The sequence below is a fragment of the Hylobates moloch genome, unplaced genomic scaffold (genome assembly GCF_009828535.3).
Source record: "Hylobates moloch isolate HMO894 unplaced genomic scaffold, HMol_V3 SCAFFOLD_1, whole genome shotgun sequence".
Lineage (NCBI taxonomy): Eukaryota > Metazoa > Chordata > Mammalia > Primates > Hylobatidae > Hylobates > Hylobates moloch.
Window position 1 is genome coordinate 228,963,459 of NW_026652276.1, and position 24,300 is coordinate 228,987,758.

General features: G+C 42.7%; 1 protein-coding gene across 1 annotated transcript in view; it reads left to right on the forward strand.

The window, feature by feature from the left end:
* The window catches only part of CNTNAP2 (contactin associated protein 2), a 1,422,658-nt gene that overhangs the window by 1,151,379 nt on the left and 246,979 nt on the right, over positions 1-24,300 (forward strand). The window contains exon 15 of the mRNA XM_058444445.1: positions 2,755-2,973. Within this exon, the coding sequence (XP_058300428.1) occupies positions 2,755-2,973 (219 nt within the window). The remainder of the gene's footprint in view (positions 1-2,754; positions 2,974-24,300) is intronic.

The following is a 24,300-nucleotide window of genomic DNA, read 5'->3' on the forward strand; positions in this document are numbered from 1 at the left end:
GTGTCTTTTATGCTGTCTCCCTTTTATTTGCTCACTGACTCTCTCTATAATTATCTCTTTTAAAATGTCAGTTGCTCTCACCCAGAAGACCAAGAGCAATCAGCCACAAACTGAACTTAGAAGCTTTTAAAACACACTGGCTGTCTGACTGGGGGATGGGGTTTCTCAAAGGCTTCCCACAGCAATGTCAGGGAAGCTGACATTGAGTGGCTGAGAAAAAGGAGCCCTTTCCTTGGCTCTCACAGTGGGTCTTACAGACCCTTCCTGAGGAAGCAGCAGAAGGGGTGTGGAATGGGCTGACTTCATAAATATTTCTCCAGCGGAGCCTGAATGGAGGCTCTTTGGGAAGAAAGTTGCTCATGGGGGCCTTTGGCCTTGAGTCCCTCTTACTATATCCCATTAGGGTGAGAGGCTCTGAGCTACAGCATCATCCTGGCAACTTTCTTCCCTTCTCCAGAACAAAGTATTGATGTTAAGGTGACGGTGAAGAAACAGAGGATCTATTGGGACAAGCAAAAAGTATAGGTATTTTCTAGCGACTTCTGGCACTCAGAGTTTCTCCAAATAGTGACAGTTTGAAGACCTGGACATGAATTCATCATAGCAGTAGGAGAATAGCAGAAGAAATTAGAGCAGCATTTATCCCTACGAGTCAAACCTTAGGGTTAAACTCAATTTATCCCTAAATTCTATTTCCTTAATGGCAGTTGATGCCTTTAAAATGAAACAATCTTTCCTACTTAGCCCAGGAACCCTCGTTCTCTTGCTGTTCTGACAACTTACATTTAAAAAATGCTCCTGCTAAAATACAGCGTTATGAGAACAGAACAGATTTAATCTGAAACCAAGGCTACTTTTTCCTCATCTGCTGTTATCAGAACTACAGAGAAAGATCACACAGCCTGTGGGTCATATTATCATCTTCCTGCATTCTGATCATACTTCCATGGAAACCTTGATGGAGGTCACTGGCCTGCAAGTTAAATCCAGTCCCAATGACCCCTGGAGGTAGGGGCTTCTAATTTAGATGAGATATTTTTCTGAAGTGTGTGTCGAATCACCACAGGTGTTGAAATGAAAGTTCTCTCGCTAACGACATGAAGGATCAAAATTCCTTGGTACAATTAGGTTGATTAAATTGAGCTCTGTGTCTAATATCCCTGTAGCTCAATAAAGTTAATGCAGCTTTCCAAGGGGCCCAACACAGAGGCAGGGAACAGTCTAGGTCCTGAGAGAATCTGGCCCACCATGGTTTTTAAATTAGAAGTTCGATTGCTTGCGACACCATCTCAAAATGGTACCAGCCAAAAGAAGCTGAATTTTCCATTAGCCCAGGAAAAAAAAATGACAGATATTTAATTAAACTGCTTAGAGATTAGGTGGAAGGCTTATTGATGGATAGAGGGGCTGAATATCTTTATAAGCAAAGTTAGGAAATTCACTGGTGTGCCACATCTTTAATGTTGAAAAGAATTCACCCAGCCTAAGGGAGCTGAAGACGTGTGTGCTGCTTCAGCCTGAAACTGCCTCTCCTGTCAATCACAAGAAAAAATATACGTTTAAAAAGCTTGTTTATAAAGCACTAGGTGGTCACTGAGGAACTTAACATAAAACATAAAATGTGAAATAAGAAAGCTACTTACTTGGGAGGCTGAGGCAGGAGAATGGCGTGAACCCGGGAGGCGGAGCTTGCAGTGAGCCGAGATCGCACCACTGCACTCCAGCCTGGGTGACAGAGCGAGACACCATCTCAAAAAAAAAAAAAAAAGAAAAGAAAAAGAAAAAAAGAAAAGAAAGCTACTTATAGCTAAAGTTAATAAAGCAACCACCGAATCCATATGCCAATTGTTGAGAGGTGACTAATTGCAGAGGAAGGTTGATTTCGAGGTGATCTCTAAAAAGAAGAATAATTTGTGGTCAGTGCTAGAGGGTAGGTTATGAGAAGGAGCCTACATCCCAGATGGGGAATAACCAAGGTTTGCAACAGATGATGTACGACAGGGATTATTCTCCAGAAATATTGTGCTACCTTTCGGATAGGCACAGGTGGTCGTAAAATGTAGGTCACCCTCATTACACCAACAATAGGTTACCCTCATTACACCAACAATTCAAGGGTCCCCAACTTTCAATGGAGTATAAAGATCAATGAAATCAAGTTTCATAAATTCCCCCAAAGCAGTAACTCTCAACTCTAGCTATGTGTTAACATTTCCTGGGGAGTTTTTTAAAATACCAGTGCCGACTCTTGACCAACTGAGTCAAAATCTCTGGACACAGGTGTTTCAAGAGATTCCCAGGTGACTATGAATCACTTCCCAAGGAGCTTCTTACTGAAAAGGTAAATTGTATGTGGAATTAGAAGATATCAAGCTCTGAAATCTGACAAACCTTGGTTCAGTTTGTGACTCCACTAACTTACTGAATCTAAGACACTCAACATGCGGTAACTTCTCCAGACTTCAGTCTCCTTATCTGGAGAGGGTCAATGATGGTCACATCTTGGAAGGCTTCTAAAATTAAATAAGGAAATAAATATATACCTGGCACATAGACCTCCAAAACGCCCTTGGTTATTAATGGTTAATGATTGACATTTTATCCTTCTTCCATTGATTTTGCCATCGACCTTTCTAGGACGTGACAGGCTTAGATGATTTTTCCTCTCCCTGCTTTGTTTGTCGTCTAGAATTTACTGCTATTTGGTATCTGGGAGAAAAATACTCATGTCTTTCATGCTTTCTCCTCCTCCAGCTGCCACAGAGGTGTCCTTTTCATTTGATGTGGGAAATGGGCCAGTAGAGATTGTAGTGAGGTCACCAACCCCTCTCAACGATGACCAGTGGCACCGGGTCACTGCAGAGAGGAATGTCAAGCAGGCCAGCCTACAGGTGGACCGGCTACCCCAGCAGATCCGCAAGGCCCCAACAGAAGGCCACACCCGCCTGGAGCTCTACAGCCAGTTATTTGTTGGTAAGTAATGGAAAGGAAACCATGGCTTCCCTCTGTTGATTTTTAAGAGCCTACACAATGCAAAAAAAAAAAAAAAAATCAGCCTATGCAAGGTTTGATATAGAGATCCTTCCAAAAGTAAGGGTGTTGTCCTCTTGTAGTCTCCTTCAAGACAGAATGGAATAAGGAAGAAGGTTCAGGAGACCTAGATCTCATTCTACTTCCACTCTTGGGAGCTCACTGTCCTCAGCTATAAAATCAGAGTGCAGGCTGAGACATCTCTCAGGTCTCTCTAATATCTGCAATTTTAGGTTTATGGTTTTAGAAGTGTATAAAGTTATTTGATCATTTGGGCACTTGTAACTGTGTGGAAGGAAAGGAAGGGCAGGAAGGGAGGAAGGAAGGGAGGGAGGGAGGGAGGGAGGGAGGGAGGGAATGGGCTAAGTTCAGATTTTTTTGAAATGATAAATATAAAGCCATTCCTTTCTTGCCTGTTCTCAAGGTTCTAGGCAGAGAAAGATTTAGACTTTTCCTGACATACGAAAAAAGATCAGTACAAAAAAGAAATTTAAACAGAGCAAAAATTTAAACTACCTATGCAAGAAGTGGATCCGGCCACCCAGTCTAATATTTTTCACCTGTCTTTCTGCTATTGAAATATTTCAGATGAACCTAAAATTACTTCAAATTCATACCTGTTTCCCATGGCTAGTTGAATTTTAAATTTTGTTTTTGAGAATATTCATATGTTAGGAAATTAGCAACTTTTCCTCTGTTGAATGAAAAAAAGAAGTGAGTTTGAAGGACTTTGTGGATACATCATCTTAGACCCCTCTCTAGGTGGGTCAATTGATCAATGCAGTCAACTGTGGAAGTCTCAGACACAGCAAGACAAGAATGTGACCCAGTTGCTGTTCATATTCATAACACCTACCACTTGGGCTCCACCCTACGTTAGAGCCTCACTGAGAGCCAGTTAATTTTAACAAGGGGCAGAGTCCCCACAGTGTCTTTCACAGCTGTGTTGGGAAGCTTGAAGAGCAGTAGAATGTCATTAAAGGAAAGGTAAAATTAGATCTCCATTCATTTTGTGTGATGTTGGCCACTACAAAACAAAGATGTGAGTCAATGAGCTTTGAAAGTGAGACTGACTTTTAACAACCACATCAGCTGGGGCTATAAAAGAGTCACAGATTTAGAAATAAAGTATTTCCTAATTACAGCTGGAAACCAGCCCTTTCCAAATCCTTCCCTCAAGTTATAGATCACAAAATTACACATTATTTTTTAATTAGCTAAATATCAGGTCCATTGATCCCTGTTGAGCACAGTGAAGAAATTTCACTTCATCAACATGTGTGGCCCAGATTAGCTAGGACAAGTTTCTTCCTCAATACTGTTAATTCTGAACATACTGGGTAGATTCTATTTGGTTTTCATCATAACAGGTGACCCTACTTGACTCAACTTCTTGTTTTTTTGACACTGCCCCTGGATATAGAAGTCCAACTTTAGTTTTGTTCCTTTCCGTTGGCTAACTGTGGCTGTGTGTAAGAATTTTGAAGACCTAGTAAGGTTGTAAAATGAAGAGATGGAAGAGTATTTATTATGGTCTTGGAAGGAATGTCAATTCACTTAAAGAAGGTGACCTAATAATAAGAAAAGAGCAAGGGCCTGAGATCAGAATTCTACAGAACCATGGAATTTAAGGGATAAGCAGAAAAAGAATATCTCAGGAAGGATGAAGAGGAATAGAAATAATGAGGCAAGGAAAATTAGGAGAGGGTAATGTCACAAGAGGAGGAGGATTTGATTAAAAAGGTAATGGCAAATAATATCAAGCACCATGAGTAAAATAAGGCTAGAAATGTGCGTGTGTGTGTGTGTGTTTTGAGATGGAGTCTCACCCTGTGGCCAGGCTGGAGTGCAATGGTGTGTTCTCAACTCACGACTCACTGCAACCTCCACCTCCTGGGTTCAGGTGATTCTCCTGACTCAGTCTCCTGAGTAGCTGGGACTACAGGTGCATGCCACTATGCCCAGCTAATTTTTGTATTTTTAGTAGAGAAGGGGTTTCACCATGTTGGCCAGGCTGGTCTCAAACTCCTGACCTCAGGTGATCTACCCACCTCAGCCTCCCAAAGTGCTGGGATTACAGGCATGAGCCACCACACCTGGCCTGTGTTTTTTTAATTTAGTAATTGTGAAACCATTGATGACCGCAGAAACAGAAATTTCAGAACAAGAGGCTGACGTGATGAGTCAGCAATTTCTTTTGACTAGAAAATAGTAAGTGTCTAGTCCCAGTTTCTAATTCCTGTCACCTTAAAGGGAGGCATAAGGCACATCTCTCAGATATGGGCTACTTGAGCCAATTTGTGAAATATTGTTCAGCAATAGAAGTCTACCCTAGGTAAAGTGAGAGGGGTTGTTACAAAAGAAAAAAAAAAAAAAGGTCGGCCACGGTGGCTCACACCTATAATCCCAGCAATTTGGGAGGCCGAGGCAGGCGGATCATGAGTTCAGGAGTTCGAGACCATCCTGGACAATATAGTGAAACCCTGTCTTATTAAAAAATACAAAAATTAGCGCTGGGCGCAGTGGCTTGCGCCTGTAATCCCAGAACTTTGGGAGGCCGAGGCAGGCGGATCATGAGGTCAGGAGATCGAGACCATCCTGGCTAACATGGTGAAACCCCATTTCTACTAAAAATACAAAAAATTAGCCAGGCGTAGTGGCGGGCACCTGTAGTCCCAGCTACTCGGGAGGCTGAGGCAGGAGAATGGCGTGAACCTGGGAGGCAGAGCTTGCAGTGAGCCGAGATTGCACCACTGCACTCCAGCCTGGGAGACAGAGTGAGACTCTGTCTCAGAAAAAAAACAACAAAAAACAAACAAACAAAAAAACTAAAACTAACACCTAGTTCAACAGCTATGAATTTCTGGAGCCACTTATCCCCAAACTATTCAGTTAGAATTTAGGCACTTGGGTGTTAGTCTCAGTTCACCTTTAATATAAAAGCATTTTCTTGACCAAGTATTACCATCTTCCCTCTTTGAGTATCTTCTATTTCTATGTTTCATTTGTTCGTTTGTTTGTTTGTTTTACATAGAGTCTTGTTCTGTTGCCCAGGCTGGAGTACAGAGGCATGATCGTGGCTTACTGCAGCCTCAACCTCCCAGGCTCAAGGGATCCTCCCACCCCAGTCCCCAAGTAGCTGGGACTATAGGCTCATGCCACCATGCCTGGCATGAGGTCTCCCTGTGTTGCCCAGGCTGATCTCAAACTCCTGGGCTTAAGTGATCCTTCCACCTCAGCCTCCCAAAGGGCCGGAATTGCAAGCATGAGCCACCATGCCTGGCCTCTTCCAATATTAGACATTTTTTATTACATGCTTGGTAATGATTGAACAATACCAGGGTTGCCAAGTGGTCAGTCTTCCCACAATGGTGTGTGGTTAACAATATGGTCTTTGACTGCCACCTCTTCCTCTTGCCAATTGGGAAACCACTGACAAATTGCTTAATATTTCTGTGTTAAATAGGAATACAGCTTCTACACCACAGTATTAAGTGAGATATTCCATGCTAAGCACTCAGGAGAGTGCCTCGCCTAGGGCCCATAATTATTATCATTATTATTAATAATAGTAGTAGTAGTAGTAGTATTTGAGACAGGGTCTTGCTCTGTCGCCCAGGCTGGAGTACAGTGGCGTGATCTCAGCTCACTGCAACCTCTGCCTCCCAGGTTCAAGTGATTCTCCTCTCTCAGCCTCCTGCGTAACTGGGATTACAGGCGTGTGCCACCGTGACTGGCTAATTTTGGTATTTTTAGTACAGAAAGCATTTCACCACGTTGGCCAGGCTGGTCTCGGACCCCTGACTTCAAGTGATCTGCCCGCCTCAGCCTCTCAAAGTGCTGGGATTACAGGCATGAGCCACTATGCCCAGCAGGTCCATACTCATTAAATGTGAGGGTTTTTTTTCCTTTACTATCCTTTACCTTTTACTCCCTTTACTTTCTTCTTCCTCTATGTAATAGTTACCCTTCTCTTAAAGAAGCCTGTTTCAATGGGCTCATTACTTCTTTCTTGAAATATTGACTTGAAATGTGATCACTTCCACTCACCAACCCTACAGGAAAGCTCACATGCAGAGATGTCCCTCAATATTCAAAATTATTCTGCTAGTCCTCAGCTTACCTGCAGTGGCCACAGGGCAGCAAACTAAGGCCCAGGGGTTTTTTCACAGTCAGCCAAGAAAGTAAGAGTTGATCTGAAAACATCACACTAACATCCCTGCAACAGCTAAGATGTGTGACAGAGTGGCCCAAGAGCTCCATCTAGGTTCTGGAAGGAAGGGCTTTCATACAACTTAAAGCTGAAACAGACTGAAAATAGTTCTTGGCTTTGCCCCCAGAGCTCTACAGAAGGCCACCTTCCACCCACTTACCTGTGTTAATGTAATTGCCTGAAGGGTTTTTCTTGCCCGCTACACGGGGAAACCCAATTTACTGAGACAAGGCTATTGCAGTAAATAAAGCGTTTAATTAACACAAGGCCAGCCAAGCAGAAGGACTGGAGTTATTACTCAAATCAGCCTCTCTGAGGACTCAGAGGCTAGGGTTTTTAAGGACAATTTGGTGGGCAGGGGGCTAGGGAATGAGTGTTGCTGATTGGTTGGAGATGAAATCATAGAGGTGTGGAAAATTGTCTTCATGTGCTGAGTCTGCCTCTGGGTGACGGCCACAGAACTGGTTGAGTTCTGCGTTCCAAGTCTGGACGGAGTCAGGTAGTTTCCAGAATGCAAAAATCTGAAAAAAAAAAAATCTCAAAAGACCAATCTTAAGTTCTACAATAGTGACGTTATCTATAAAAGCAACTGAGGAAGCCACAAATCTGGTGACCTCTGGCCACATGACTCCCGAGCATTAAGGGATTCTATAAACTACACCTACATTTTAACAGAGTTCAGGCCTCTCCCATAATTGTAATTTCATGGACTTTCATTGGTTTTACAAAGGTGGTTTCAATCTTCCAGCCAGGAGGAAATCAGTTTTAGGGAGGGACAATTATCATCCTTGCTTTAAAGCTAAACTCTAGCCGGGCACGACGGCTCACGCCCGTAATCCCAGCACTTTGGGAGGCCGAGATGAGTGGATCACGAGGTCAGGAGATCGAGACCATCCTGGCTAACACGGTGAAACCCCGTCTCTACTAAAAATACAAAAAAAAGTTAGCCGGACGTGTTGGCGGGCGCCTGTAGTCCCAGCTACTCGGGAGGCTGAGGCAGGAGAATGGCGTGAACCCGGGAGGCGGAGCTTGCAGTGAGCCGAGATTGCGCCATTGCACTCCAGCCTGGGCAACAGAGCAAGACTCCGTCTCAAAAAAATAATAATAACAATAAATAAAGCTAAACTCTAAACCGAATACCTCCCATGGTTAGTTTAGCCTGACGTATGCCCAGGAAGGAGCAAGGACAGCCAGGCTGTGAGGCTAGAAGCAGGATGGAGTCAGCCATGCTAGACTTTTCTTGCTGTGTGACCTTTGCAAAGGTGGTGTCATTAGCGAGGCCAGGCTCACATGTCCTTTTGCAAAGTAACTGAAAAAAAAGAGAAGACACAGTTCACCTCACTGCACATCTAAAATATAATTAGAAGCTGTCATCCCAAAAGGGTTAACGCAGGTCTTTTGGAAGTTGTAAGAATCCAGAGATTATTCTGGTTTAATCAAAAAGTAACAAATGCATTTAAAAACTAAGAGACACAAAAAGAAAAAAAGCACTTGCTGGTATGTGTCTGAAAAGTGCAGGAAACTTTTCCCATTTTTTGATCCAAAATGAGTGACCAGCATATGACGAGTTCCCTGGATGGCCCAGCAGAAGCACTTAAGCCACATGGTGATCTGAAGCCCCAGCCAGCCCAGGTGTTCGGACCTGAGCTGTCTGTGGGCCAGATTTTTCTTAGGAGGTGGAGAAAGCAAACAAGCTCATGGTCATTGTCTAAGCGTGAACAATGCCAGGCTGGATTGAGCAAAGCCCTCTTTGGCAGAGACATACAAGGAGTTTGGAGTCCTGACAGCTGATAGCAGTGGCAGGACTGGGAGGAGGCAAGGTATCTGCTAGGCCCCCAGCCTGGGAGACTGGCTGCCAGCCCAGGGCATGGCCGGGAGCTGGCAAGCAAACACCGCTGCGGGGAGCCAAGCAGGCTGTTCAGGTCAGGGAACTAGGATAGGGTTAGCACGCAGCAAGCTAGACACTAGCCAGAACATGCAACTGCTCTTGGCAGTCATTAAGGGAGGAGATCAGAGTTAGAAGATCTGGAGGCCACTTCAGACAGCTTCAGGAAGAAGTCAAGCTCCCAAGTGGCTCCTTGACAGAGGCTAGGTCATCTTAACTCGTGACAAATGTCCATGCTCAATTTACTTGGCTCTGGCCTCTTCTGATATCTCTCTAGAAGTTAAAGGGAACCATCTCTTTTGTGCAATCCAAAAAGGACTTGAAAAATCACCCTCAGTGCTTCAAGCTCTTTTGCGTTGGGCAGAAAGCCTGACTGAGACTCCGTGGAAGGCATGCTGTCTTCAGGAGGACTCAGAGACTACCCGAGAGTGGGGAAGCCCGCAGCCTCTTCTTCCTCTGACGCTTTGTCTATCAGGAGACTTTTTTCTCCTGGGTGGCAACCTGAGTTTATGGAAGAGTTGAGGTTTAGTAAATGGACGTATAAGCAACTACAGACTGAAATGTTATAACCATTCTCTGAGTCCAACCTCCCCACATTCTAAAATACAGCTTGTTTGGTCAGCTGCTCCTAATACTCTCTGTATTCCAAAATCACAAATGGATCATTCCAGTGCCATCTGAAATGCAATATTGTTGAGAGACCAAAGAGAAATTGCATTTGTGTGTAAAGGAGAAAAATAGAATTCTAATAATGAAATGCACCCAAATCTATGTATGAATAAAATGGTTATTTCTCATATCTAAGAAATTGGTAATAAAAAATGTACAACTCAGGCCGGGCACAGTAGCTCATGCCTGTAATTTCAGCACTTTGGAATGCTAAGGCGGGCAGATCACCTGAGGTCAGGAGTTCGAGACCAATCTGACCAACATGGTGAAATCCCGTCTTTACTAAAAATACAAAAATTACTCAGGCCTGCTGGTGGGTGCCTGTAGTCCCAGCTGCTTGGGAAGCTGAGGCAGGAGAATTGCTTGAACCCAGTGGGCGGAGGTCACAGTGAGCCAAGATCATGCCACTGCACTCCAGCCTGGGTGACAGAGTGAGACCGCATCTCAAAAAAAAAAAAAAAAATGAACAACTCAAATTGCAGGAATTATAACCTAGAGAATGTGTGCCTGCCCCTGTTTCCTGCAAACCTGCCTCAAGAGCAACCACGTGAATGCTGACTGAGACATCCTGGTGAACCCTGGGGCCAAGTGCTTCCCATGCTTCCCCTCAATGAGTCCACATGAGTCTATAACGTAGATAACATTGCTAATTCTTGTTTTGTTCTCACATTAAAGATTAGTTGACCCACCCAAGGTCGTGCACTTAGGAAGAGACAGAGATGGGATTTGGTCCCAGACAGTCTGACTCCAAAGACTCAGCGCTTTAATCATTCCTCTTGTCAAAGCAAAAATTGCGCTGGACAAAGTTGAACAGGCGAAGAAGGTCTTCATTCAGGGCTGTTGCGACAGGGTAAAGAAGCCAGAATGCAGTCGAGCTCGCCTCCACTTCAGCTAAGGGCAGGAGAATTTTGTTTCTTTATTTTGATTTTTTGTTTTTTTATTTCACTAAAATACAATGGGAAAGTTTTTAAGAGCTGGGATAGGCGGGATCATAGGGTGTGTTTGCTAATTGGCTCTACCCAAAGGAAAAGTAAACTTTCACAACCTGGAGCCAGGCATCCTGTGAAGTTAGGCTCCCACCCTCCCGTGGAGGGAGGGGACACGGGCTGCTATCTTCCTTGGCAATTACATTTCAAAGAGATGACTCCCAAGTTTTTGAAAAAGCCATTCCTGGGTTGTAAGACTGGCAAACAGCTTTTTAAAAATTTTACATCTCAAAAAGGCAGAGAAAGAATTAACAATAACAAGTTTTCTAAAATAAGTGCTCTTAAAAAGCGAGGTCAGGGGTCTAGGGTGGAATGGAGGGGTCCTGTGTGAAGTTTAGTCAAGCTGAAGGCAAAGTTCAGGCCCTCTTGGTCAGTCTATACCAGCGTCCCCTGACTGAGATGACCCTGTGGCCCAGAGGGCATGTGAGAAAGTGCAGTGACATTGGGTGCTCCCAAAGCTTCTCACAACGTGCGGGAGAATCCATCCCAAGGAAGATTTGCAGGCCCCACATGCAATACCGGCCCCTTGTGGAGCACTCTCCCAGTTATGGAGTCTATGGGAGAGACTGAAATTGACAGGCAGCGGTGAGGCTGGGCATCGGGCAGCCCTGGCTGGTATTCTGCAGATTACAAAGTCACCATGGCAAAGATCTAGGCCTGCAGAGAGCCACTGTCAGACGCAAAGGGTTTGGCTCAGCGAGAATTTCATGCAAAAGCACTCTTCTCAGGGAATGCAACTTCTTACTTGAGAGTCTGTATGACATGGAAATAATCTGTTCTGAGTTTTTTTTGTTTTCTTTTGTTTTGTTTTATTTTTAGTTCTTTTGATAAAGCTTTTACAAAGTCGTCAACATCAGCATGGATCTCTAAGTCTCGGACACATTCTTCTGGGCTTTCCAGACTCTCTCAGCAGCATGTCTCCTGCTCTCCTTCCTGAAATACTTTCTTCCCACGGATTCCACAGACGTGTGCTGTCTGCTTATTTTTCCTACCATGCTGGCCATCACTTAGTCTCTCCTGCATTCTCTCCTTCCTCCACTAAGCGTTGCAGTGTCACAGAGCCTTCCTGTCTTCTCATCTGAATATTGTCCTGGATGATCTCATTCAGCCCACCATCCAGTGGCTTCTGATACTAACTTGTGCCAGTGTCTCTCAAATTTAAATCTGCAGGCCTCTCTTCTCTCAGGAACTCCAGATCCACTTATCCCACTTTCTACTTTGTGTTTCAACTTGTATATTAAATGGGCGTCTTAGAATAAACATGACGGGAAAGAACTCTTGATACCTCCTGGAAATTTGTTCCTCCAACAGCCCTCCCCATCTCAGTAGGTGGCATCACCATCCAATCCACCCATCCACCCTGAATTTGGAGTTACCCTTGATTTCCTTCTTCCCTTTCTTTCTTCTCTTTCCCTCATCGCTTCCTATCCAATAGTAAGCCATGTGACTCTACCTCCAGACTGTCCCTCAAATGCATCTGAGGCAGGAGAATAGGGTCTGGAGGCAGGGAAGATAGGCAGATTCATGCTGACTTCCTGGAACTAAATCAAATGGGAACACTTCAGCAATGACAGGAAGGTGAATGGCTGTGTAGCTTCACTTCATCCTCTCCATTTACCTACGCCACACACTGAGTAACATCCTTGCCATTTACATACGGTGCATTCTGAGTAAATGACTTTGTCACTTGACTTCATCTTCTTCATTTACATACGGCATATACCAAGTAACCAATGGGAAACCTCTAGGGGGTGTTGAAACTCCAGAAAATTATTATTATTCAGAAATAAATGAAAATGTTTATTTATATGTCCTCCCCCTAGAAGGTAAGCTACATACAGCATAGACTGAGGACAGGGTCCAATAACAACTGGGCAATGGTTACCCAATAAATATTTGCTGAGCAAACATTTGGATGAATAAATGATTGTGATTTTTCTGGGTTAATACCCATATTCGAAATTAGATCATCTCCTTTCCAAAGCAAGAAGGGTTTTTCCTTGTAAACCTTCTCCAGAATTCTTTTCTCAAAATTTGATGATATTTACCATCTTGGGAAATATCTTTTTACTGGGAACCACAGACTGAAATAAAGCATGACAGAAGCAGCAGCAGCAAAAAAAAAAAAAAAAATGTCGCAGAGAAAGTCAGCATATTGTGAAAGACAGCATTTCAGATCAATCTAGAGCCGGAGCATAGTTTTCAGTCTTCCTGATGTCACGTTGAGGTCTTGCCTGTTTGGCAGTAGCTGTGATGCTGGCTGGAATCCTAATGCGGAGTTTCTACCCCAACCCTTGTAACTAGTTCCTGGTTCTCTCTGGGATAGAAATAGGGAGTGATGTCATCATTAGAAACCCTTGCCATATGTTAAAGAGTAAATTAATTTGCTGGACAAAATCTAGTAAAAAAAATACTACATTGAAATCAATCAACTATATGCAAAGCAAAAATGCAAGTAAAATATAGAAGCTCCTCCAAGAAATGCCTTCTCCTTCATAGCTGTTCACTACAAGGGTTACCAGCCTTCTATTCTTTTCTGAACCTGCCGGGCCACCACACTCGAGTCAGCTGCTATCTTCTCAATAGAACCATCTCCACCTACTACCCCACTAAGGGCAAAGGATGGCCCCTTCCTACTTATAGTTGCTATGTACATTTTCTGCCCTTTGCCCTTTAGGGATCAAAACTAATTGACTTTTGCAATTCCAGCTACCTTTCAGTCAGAGCATTACCATAGGAAGTGAGTGATGATAGGTACAATGTTTGCCCTTTTTTTTCTTTTTTTTTTGAGACGGAGTCTCCCTCTGTTACCAGGCTGAAGTGCAGTGGTGCAATCTCGGCTCACTGCAACCTCCGCCTCCCGGGTTCAAGCAATTCTCCTGCCTCAGCCTCCCAAGTAGCTGGGACTACAGGCACACGTCACCACACCCAGCTAATTTTTGTATTTTTAGTAGAGACAGGGTTTCACCATGTTGGCCAGGATGGTCTCGATCTCTCGATCTTGTGATCCGCTGGCCTCGGCTTCCCAAAGTGCTAGGATTAGAGGCATAAGCCACCGCGCCTGGACAACTTTTGCTTTTTTTAAAATGTGCTCCCAAATAATCAAATCAACAGTGTACTTTTAACGTCTTCTGAGCTCCCAACTAACTAAAAGATAATCTGTTAACTATATTATATGGGTAGAAACTTTACGATGAACATTCTGAACCTAAGAAAGTAAAGGTTCACCTTCTCATGTGTCACGAGACCAAATGCTTCAGGGACTCCGGTCTTTCTTCCAACATTCTCATGGCAATTGGAATGGTCTGATGCAGAGAAGACATTTTAATGTAAAGGTACCACTTTTGTAATCAATATGGAAAAATATTTTTCAACAAATATATCAAATAATTTCTCATATAGATTTTTTATCTTTCCAGTAAGGACTGAACTAAACTTCATGATAATAAATGGCAACTGTCCCACAGAAAAAGAGTATAATAAAATAAATTAGTATCAATGACACAAATATTGAAGAAGGGATAGGTCCTCGCAGCCCCATAGTTCCTCCCACAGTACACTATGAGCGTGAGAAAAAAGGGGCCCACTTTTAGTATTCCGCATTCAGATAAACAGGGTTGTTTCCCATCAGACGCTTCCCTCTCATGTTTTCATCTCACAGTTTGGTTTCTGCTCCTTCGTGTTTTCAAGGCCCTCTGATGTGCAGGATATTGTGTGGGTCTCTCTTCCTTTCACGGTCCTATTGTCACATCCTGATAATGTTCCTCTTTCATTTCAATTTCATTTTATTACGTTTTTTCTTCACCATTGCCAGCTTCACCCTCTCGCCATCGCCGGCACCCACTGAAATGTATTTTATGGATGGTCTTCTAGTCCTACCCTCTCTATATTTGTTCAAAGTATACATATCATTGTGGAAATTCAGTGTTGTCTCTTGTGTGCCATGCTTTATATAGGTGACATTGTACTACAGATCTCATTCTGTTTCTTACTTTCTTCCCTCTGCCTTATATTGTTAAGATCTATTTGAGTAGTTCTCTGAATACTATGTGCATAGTGCTCCATTATGTGTATTTACCACGCATCATTTATTCTATCCCCTAATGATGAATACCTAGGTTTCCTGCAACTCTGCCACCACGAATAACCCTCCGGGTAATATATTTATGTGCATTCTCCGCCACCTGTGTGAGGACGTCTTTTGTGTGTGTGTGCCTGTGTGTGTCCCCAGGATTACTGAGTCATAGAGTATGTGTGTACCTAATTTCACTAAGCACTGCTTGACCTATCAGTTTCTGAGTATAAATTTTAAACTTTATTTACTGAATTTCTATCGATAGTTATATCAGTGATAGCTTCGGGTAATTGAAGTCTATTTTGCTAGTTAGACGTGTTCATGATCTTCTTGATTTATTGTTCCTTGTACCAGTATATAATTTCCATCTTTGTTCCTTATGACATTTTTTTTTTTTTAATCTCACAGTTTTGTTTCTGCTCTTAAAACTACTACACCGCTGGGTGCAGTGGCTGGCGCCTGTAATCCCAGCACTTTGGAAGGCTGAGGTAGGCAAATCTCTTGTGCCCAGGAGTTCAGAACCAGCCTGGGCAACATGGTGAAACCCCATCTCTACCAAAAAATACAAAAATTGGCTGGATGTGGTGGCACACACCTGTAATATCAGCTACTTGGGAAGCTGAGGTGAGAGGATCGTCTGAGCCCAGGAGGTCTAGGCTGCACTGAGCCGTGACTGTGTCACTGCATTCCAGCCTGGGTAACAGAGTAAGACCCTGTCTCAAAAGAAAGAGAAAATGACTACACTAGCCAGGCATAATGATGTGTGCCTATAGTCTCAGCTACTCTGGAGCTGAGGCAGGAGGATGGCTTGAACCCAGGAGGTCAAAGCTGCAGTGAGCCGTGATCACACTACTGCACTGCAGCCTGGGGACAGAGCGAGACCCTAACTCAAAAAAAAAAAAGATAATAAATGAACAAACTACTATGCTAGCCTTCTTCTTTTTGTTAATATTCCTGTTATGACCTGGTATTTTTTGTACAGCTGTTTGTATCCTTTTGTTTAAATGTTCCTCTTAGATTTCATGTTGCTGAACCTTTCAAAAATCCATTTGGACCAATTACTCCTATAATTTTGACTTGGCAGTGAAAATAAAGATGAAATATTTTTTCCATCTATGTTCTCAAGACTTGTGACTCCTGTACATGGATCGGAAGGATCCCTGGGGCTGGGGGTCTCTGGTTCAGATCCACAGCTATTGATGAAGGTGTTGTTTTTTGGTTTTGGTGGTTGTTGTTTTTCTTACCTACCCTGTTTAAGCACTTCATGAGTGCCTTCCATTTGAACTCTAATATTGTTTGTTCTGGAAATACCAGATATTTCTTCAAATAGTTTCTTCCCTGTGTTTAGTCTTTTCTTATGAAGCCACTATTATGCAGATGTTGAAGCTTCTACCCTCCATAATTCTTGACTTTTGTTTTATTCTTTTAATCTCTTTATTCATTCCTATTGTCTTCATGGAAGGTTTCTTGACCCAATATCCCAACCCAAGACAATGTTCATCAGCTTTATCTGTTCTGCCATTCAGCCCCTCCAAGGATAGCTTTACTTTGACAATTATAGATTTTTCACTTCAATATCTCCAACTAATTCTTATTCATATACTTTGTCATTGTCCCGTGTCTCCAATATCAGGAAGGTATGATTCTGCTAATTTCGCTGCCGCTTCATGTCGGCACCATAACAAAGGTGTCCTTTATGCAAATCCTACGGTTTTCTGCTGTCATTGGTTCTGTGTCTTCGGCTCTGCTTCTTGCCCTTATTTCATAGTGCTTGCTGTCCTCAGAGGTCCTGTCATTTCGCCTTCTGTGTTCAAGCATATTCCCTTGAGATTTCCAAATGCTGCCTTTATGATTGTCTTCCTACAAGGAAAAACAAAAGTGCAGGGCCTGCATGGAGCTCCTCCTGGAAAGTTGAGGGGGGCAAAGAAAAACTCCTGCCTCAGGACAAACCTCTGGCATTGTCATCCCTCTCAACCCTTTCTTGTTGCCAGTCCATGTCCCTCACCCACCTCCCATACACACGCACACAACTTCAAAGTACCTCACTCCCACCTAGACAGGGGACAGCCATCTTCCACTGTCATTGATTCTTAAACCAGTGGTGTATCTATACCACTAAATCTAGCCTCTCACTACCCGTTCCTCCACTGATAGGCATCTTATTGCTATATTGAAGTGTCTGTCTCAAAAATAACCAAATCCAATAGCCTGTTACTGTTGTCTGATTTTCCTTGCCCTCTCGCTCTTATTTAACAATTGTCACTGTGCCCTCCTTGAAATCTTGACATCAAAACACTCCATTCTTCTGTTTTCTCAGCCTCTCTGCCAACTCCCCCACCTTTCCCCTTTTCCTCAATCCCCAAGCTTCTCTTCTTTTTCCTCCACCCCTTTGCATTGGACGGCTGATACATCCATGAGGCTCGATCATCAGAGCTATACTAATCCCTCACGGATCCATCCCAGGCTTGACCTGGGACTAGCATCCTCAGAGGCTTGTATGTGAAGTCTGAGAGTGAAGAGAACAAGGTGCCAGCTTGGATAATAACACCAGGGATTCTTGACACTGGATTTAGAAAAAGACTAGATATGAATGTTTAAATAGAGACTTTAAAAGACAGATGGAAGCAGGAGAGGGGGAGGGGCAGATACATGAAGATCAGCAGAAAGAGGATGCTTATTTTGCTTCAAAGATGACAAAACTCACCAGCAGGACACGTAATGTGAATAATAACCTAAAGATATTTGCAAAAATGTATTTAGACAAGAGTTCTATTTGACGTCTGGGTTTATCAAAATTTACTAAAATAGCTATTAATAATTTGAAGTTTGGATCCAACTAGAAAGTAGTGGTTTAGCACTCTATTCTCTCATATCCCCACTTTCAGAGGCAACTTGGAACTGTAGGTCCCACTGTAAAGCAATGGCTTCTGAAATCAGTGCTGTCAGACTGAGCTTAGGGAAAGGATCCATCATCCACCATTTTAGCAGTGGCCAAAGCCCATAACTGCCTTGGTTTCAAAACTGTAGTATTGAGCTTTTGCACTAAGAAATAAATATGATCTCAGTGACAGCATCAAAAAAGTGTCTTCTCTTTGTTGGCATAGAGATTAATTTGGACATTGACATTCCTGGCTCTGTGAGTATTGCATTTCCCCTTTCGGCTTCAGCCATCCTTGTAGCTTTAGAGACAATGGTCTGCCCAGGTGCAGTGGCTCACGCCTGTGATCCTAACACTTTTGGAGGCCAAGGCAGGAGGAGCCCTTCCATCCAGTAGTTCAAGATCAGCCCGAGCAACATAGCAAGACCTTGTCTCTACAAAAAAAAAAAAAAAAATTAATTAACCAGGCATGGTGACATGTGCCTGTAATCCCAGCTACTCAGGAGGCTGAGACAGGAGGATTGCTTGAGCTCGGGAGGTCAAGGCTGCAGTGAACGATGACTGTGCCACTGCACTCAACCTGAGCCAAAGAGCAAAACCGTTCCAAAAAAATAAATAAATAAAAGACAGTGTTCTGGCAGGTGGTAAATATCTTGCCTCAGGTATTAATCGCTCTATCAGCATTTTGTATACCTAAGTACAACAATGTCTAGAAGCATATCAGACGTAGGAGAAGAAAGTGCCTTATATGATGTAAGCCCAAAAATCAAATAGCAGCCAGAGCATAGTAAGAGTGCAGGCTTAAAAGCTAGCCAGCCTGGGTGTGAGTTCTGGCTACTTACTGGCTATATGACATCAAATAAATTAACTCTCTTATTCTCAGTTCACTCGTCTGTAAAATGGAGATAATAATATCCAGCTCTGAGAGTGAAGTTCTGGAATAGTGCCTGTACTTCTAGTATTTAATTAATATTGGTTTTTGAAATAGCCAATATTTACCATGCTTATCCTGCCACCATAGCCTCTACAATGAGTCAGACCACTTAGCTCCACCCCCATTGCATAACCTTTCACATTTGGACACATAGGAGTGCTTTATACTATGGAAACCCAGTGTCCCTTCAGTCTCTATGTTGAAGCTTTCTTCTAGTTTAATAGTTTGGATTCACATGTTCTGCATGTCCTTTACTCTGAGGACACAAGAAAATCCATGCAATAATAACGAACTGAAAAAAATCCATCCTATTGATGGAGTTATGAATGAGCACTCGAGCGTCATCTGAAAAAGCAATTTTCCAAACCCCAGTTCTCTCAGTATGTGAAAACTTTTTTCATACTTGCCCTCCAATATCTAGCTGACAGAGAAACCACTGATCAATACTTGTCAATCATGCTGCTCTGCACTAAAGAATGTGGAGCAATTTCCTTTAACTCTCTACACCACTGAAGCCTCTTGGCCATTCTGCTCTTCTCAGTTCAACCAGATAACTGGGTTTATATTTTACACACCTGAACTGACACCACAGGTATTTTGTTTTGTTTTGTTTTGTTTTGTTTTGTTTTGTTTTTTTGAGACACAGTCTTGTTCTGTTGCCCAGGCTGGAGTGCTGTGGCACAATCTTGGCTCACTGCAGCCTCTGCCTCCCAGGTTCAACTGATTCTCCTGCCACAGCCTCCCAAGAAGCTGAGATTACACGTGGGCACCACCACACCCGGCTAATTTTTGTATTTTTAGTAGAAATGGGGTTTCACCATGTTGGCCAGGCTGGTCTCGAACTCCTGACCTCAGTGATCTGCCTGCCTCGGCCTCCCAAAGTGCTGGGATTATAGACCACCACACCCAGCCCACCACAGGTTTTTATTAATGGGTTCAAGTTGATGCTTCAGACCTAAGAAACAGTGGTAGCATATAGAACAGGAGAAATAGGTACAGAATTGCAACTTGGGAAGGCCCAACCTGCCCAAACACATAGCTGCTTTTGCCCCCTGACCTAGCCAGGGCAGCTGTGGCTGCCATGCCAGAGAGCCAAGGTCAGGGTGGGTCACCTAGACACAGAGGAGTCCTAGCTCTATTTCCCAGCAGTCACTCACACCATTCCAGTGACGGGCTCAAGAACTCTATGCTAATTCACAGCTCTCCAGTCCAGACTCCATGACTGATAAGATAGCAACAACACCCATCCTAACTCTGTGTTTTCTTTTTTCTTTCTTTGTTGTTTTTTTTTTTTTTTTTTTTTTGAGATGGAGTTTTGTGCTGTCACCCAGGCTGGAGTGCAGGGGCACAATCTTGCCTCATTGCAAGCTCCACCTCCTGGGTTCAAGCCAATCTCCTGCCTCAGCCTCCTGAGTAGCTGGGACTACAGGCAGGTGCCACCACGTCTGGCTAATTTTTGTACTTTTTTTATTTTTTTATTTTTTTAGTACAGACAGGGTTTCACCATGTTTGCCAGGCTGGTCTCAAACTCCTGAACTCAGGTGATCCACCTGCCTCGGTCTCCCAAACTGGTGGGATTACAAGCGTGAGCCACCATACCTGGCTCTAACTCTGTACTTTCCATGGAAACAGTGCAGTGGGAAGAGGGACCCCAAGGTCACTTTCTCAGGGAAGTCTAGATCAGCCCGTGCTTGATAACCCTTCCTCATTGTCTTGGTCTGCTTGGGCTGCTCTAACAGAACACCATAGCCTGGTGGCTTAAACAATAAACATTCTCACAGTTCTAAAACAATAAACATTCTCACAGTTCTAAAACAATAAACATTCTCACAGTTCTAAAAGCTGGAAGTCCAAGATCAATGTGTCAGTAGGGTTGCTTTCTTCTGAGGCTTCTCTTCTGGGTTTTCAGACTGCTGTCTTCTTGCTGTGTCTTCACTTGATCTTTTCTCTGTGCAAGAGCATCCCCAGTGTCTGTTCTTTTTCTTAGAAGAACACCAATTCTATTGGATTAGGTCTCACCTTTATGGCCTCATTTAATGTTAAGTACTTCTTTAAAGGTCCCATCTTCAAATGCAGTCACATTGGAGGTTAGGGATTCAACAGACGAATTTTGAGGGGACACAGTTCAGTCCATAGCACTCCTGATACCTCTAGTATCAGATTTATATACACATCATCTCAGCCATATTTAATTTATTCCAACTCTGTGCTTCTATAGAATGTGCCTATACTCAATAATAGCAATAATCATAACAGCTACTAGTAACTAGTGCAAAGAAGTGCATTATCTGTTATTAACACACTCCTACGAGGTGCATATTGTTATGCCAATGCCACACATAAGGAGACTGAGGCCCAAATAGGACCTGGGAAGCTCACACGCCACGAGCGGCGAAGCCAACACATAGAAGTAGATCTTTGTGGCCACAGTTCATGCTTTCCTCATCCCTGCTTGCTGCCTCCCATACATCAAATTGTGCCTGGCATCATCGTGCGGCTATTTGTGATCACATTGGGATTAACCTGCAGGCAAGAAGCATGTCCTCATCATCATTTTAGAAATGGCTTTCCTGACGCCTTTCACTCATGAACTGATCATGCAATGGCTTTGCTCTTCTGAGCATCCTGCAACCGCTCTCATCTCACGCCTCCTTCCCTTCCAACGGGCCTCCCCTACTTGCAGGATGGCACCCCCTTACCTCTTTTCCTGGAGCCCTCTCTCCATGGACAAGCTCATGATCCCCTTTCTGTCACTTCCTCAGTGGGGCCTATCCTAACCACCCTACTTAAAATTGCAGCCTCCCCTACCCCACTCCAACTCTGGATCCCACCTAACCCTGCTTGACTTTTTTCTCCATAGAGGTTACCACCTTCTAACACACAGTATATTTTATTTTCTTATTGAGTTTGTTGTTAAATTTCTCTTTCTGCCTGCAAGAATATAAACTCCACAAGAGCAGAGACTTTTGTGTGTTTTGCTTCATTACTATGAATCGACAAAGAAAACATCTAAAACAAGGCCTGTTTCATAGTAGGCGTGCAATAAATATTTTTTGAATGAATAAATTAGATTTTATGTGTGTGGGCTTTAGTGTGATTCCTTTCTATGGTGAATTAGTGGCCAGTCTCTTTGGGCAACAGTACTCAGGGACACAACTTAGCTCTTTAGAAAACTATTAAGTTCTGAATTTGAGGACCGTGTATTTTTTTTATAATTTCTCTTGATCATTGTTTTTGCCCTTTTTGCTTAATAGCTGATTATTTTGTCCCAATCGTCTGTGCATTTTACAGTTGTATTATTCATTATGGGTAGTTACAGCATTTTCATAATTAATCTTTAATTGCAATACTTGGAAAGCATTTCACAAGAAAAAATGATTTACAAATTAAACCCACATCTCACCTTGGATAATTATCACAGGTCTGACTAACGTGCGTGAAGCCCTTGCATGGCAGGGGGCTCTCTACAATGACAATGTCTTGATTTTCTAATTAACAAGGGTTAAGTAGTGTTTTTGCTTGAAGACCTATAATTTAAACTTACGACATTTGTCACCAAGAAAGATTTCTACAGAGTGCCTAAGTGGAACTCAAATAATTTTCACTGATTCTAGTGCATTAATGTCTTTTACATAATATATAATGTCTATCGTTTTCAGGATAGAAGATTTTTCTTCATATTGACTAGATCAGAAAAAGTACTTTCTAGCTCACTGTCCCATTTAAATAAATCAGGGACTACCTAGGCAAGAAAAGAGCTTAATTTATTTAGTTTTCCTTTATAGAGTGAGAAATGGTATTTCACTCACCTGCTTTATAAATTATGAATAGGGAGTACAAAACTTTATTTATTTATTTATTTATTTATTTAGAGACAGAGTTTCCTTCTTTTTTGCCCAGGCTGAAGTGCAATGGCATGATCTCGGCTCACTGCAACCTCAGCCTCCCAGGTTCATGCAATTCTTCTGCCTCAGCCTCCCAAGTAGCTGGGATTACAGGTGCATGCCACCACGCCCAGCTAATTTTGTATTTTCAGTGGAGATGGGGTTTCATCATGCTGGCCAGGCTGGTCTCAAACTCCTGATCTCAGATGATCTGTCCGCCTTGGCCTCCCAAAGTGCTGGGATTACAGGCGTGAGCAAAACTTTATTTAATGAACACAACAAATACAAACTAGACTACAGTCATATGTTACACCCAGTTAAAAGAGGGAGAAAAAAAAAGTCAGACATCGGTGCAAAGAAAGAAAAAGCAAGCAAGGAAGAGATTTAATAGAATTTGAGAGTGTTTACTGAAATTCAGAAAAAAGACACAGGTACAGAGGGAGAGCTTGTGAACTGTGAGCCAGAGCAATTCAGAGCTGGAAGGAGTCAGAGACACCATCTAGTTCAGCCTCCTTTTTCTGTGGATGGGGAAACTGATGCTGAGAGAGATTATGTAATTTGATGAAAGCCACACAACTGAGTAGAAACAGTTGATGATCCTGAGAAGGAAAGATCCACAAACACAAGTGCAGAAAGAGAGATGGATCCACGTAGAACCTTAGAAGACCAAAGACCCAAGAATCAAGACAGAAGCAGAGTGAGAAAACCCTGCCCCACTAAATCCTTTCTGAAATGAACCCTGTATATATAAATAATTAAGTATCCATGAATAGATCTAAATATCTGCCTTAATGATATAATGATATAATGATAATGATATAATGATAGATTTATTTGCTCTGCCAATTGACCCTTTGAAAAATATCTCCATTCTCGATCATTAAAAAGTCAGGAAACAACAGGTGCTGGAGAAGATGTGGAGAAATAGGAACACTTTTACACTGTTGGTGGGACTGTAAACTAGTTCAACCATTGTGGAAGTCAGTGTGGCGATTCCTCAGGGATCTAGAACTAGAAATACCATTTGACCCAGCAATCCCATTACTGGGCATATACCCAAAGGATTATAAATCATGCTGCTATAAAGACACATGCACATGTATATTTATTGTGGCACTTTTCACAATAGCAAAGACTTGGAACCAAGCCAAATGTCCAACAACGATAGACTGGATTAAGAAAATGTGGCACATATACACCATGGAATACTATGCAGCCATAAAAAATGATGAGTTCATGTCCTTTGTAGGGACATGGATGAAGCTGGAAACCATCATTCTCAGCAAACTATCGCAAGGACAAAAAACCAAACACCGCATGTTCTCACTCATAGGTGGGAATTGAACAATGAGAACACATGGACACAGGAAGGGGAACATCACACACTGGGGACTGTTGTGGGGTGGGGGGAGGGAGGAGGAATAGCATTAGGAGATATACCTAATGTAAATGATGAGTTAATGGGTGCAGCACACCAACATGGCACATGTATACATATGTAACTAACCTGCACGTTGTGCACATGTACCCTAAAACTTAAGTATAATAAAAAAAAGAAAAATATCTCCATTCTTCATCGTGTTAACATTCAGTCTTTTCAAACTCTCAATCATTGCTGAAGATCCATGAAATACCAATTGTTTCCAAATTAAGATACATCCCAGATAGACAAAAGGTTAACATCTGGAGAGAAGCAAAATCACAAAAATGTTAGAGGAAAATATAGTTGAATAATCATATTATTTT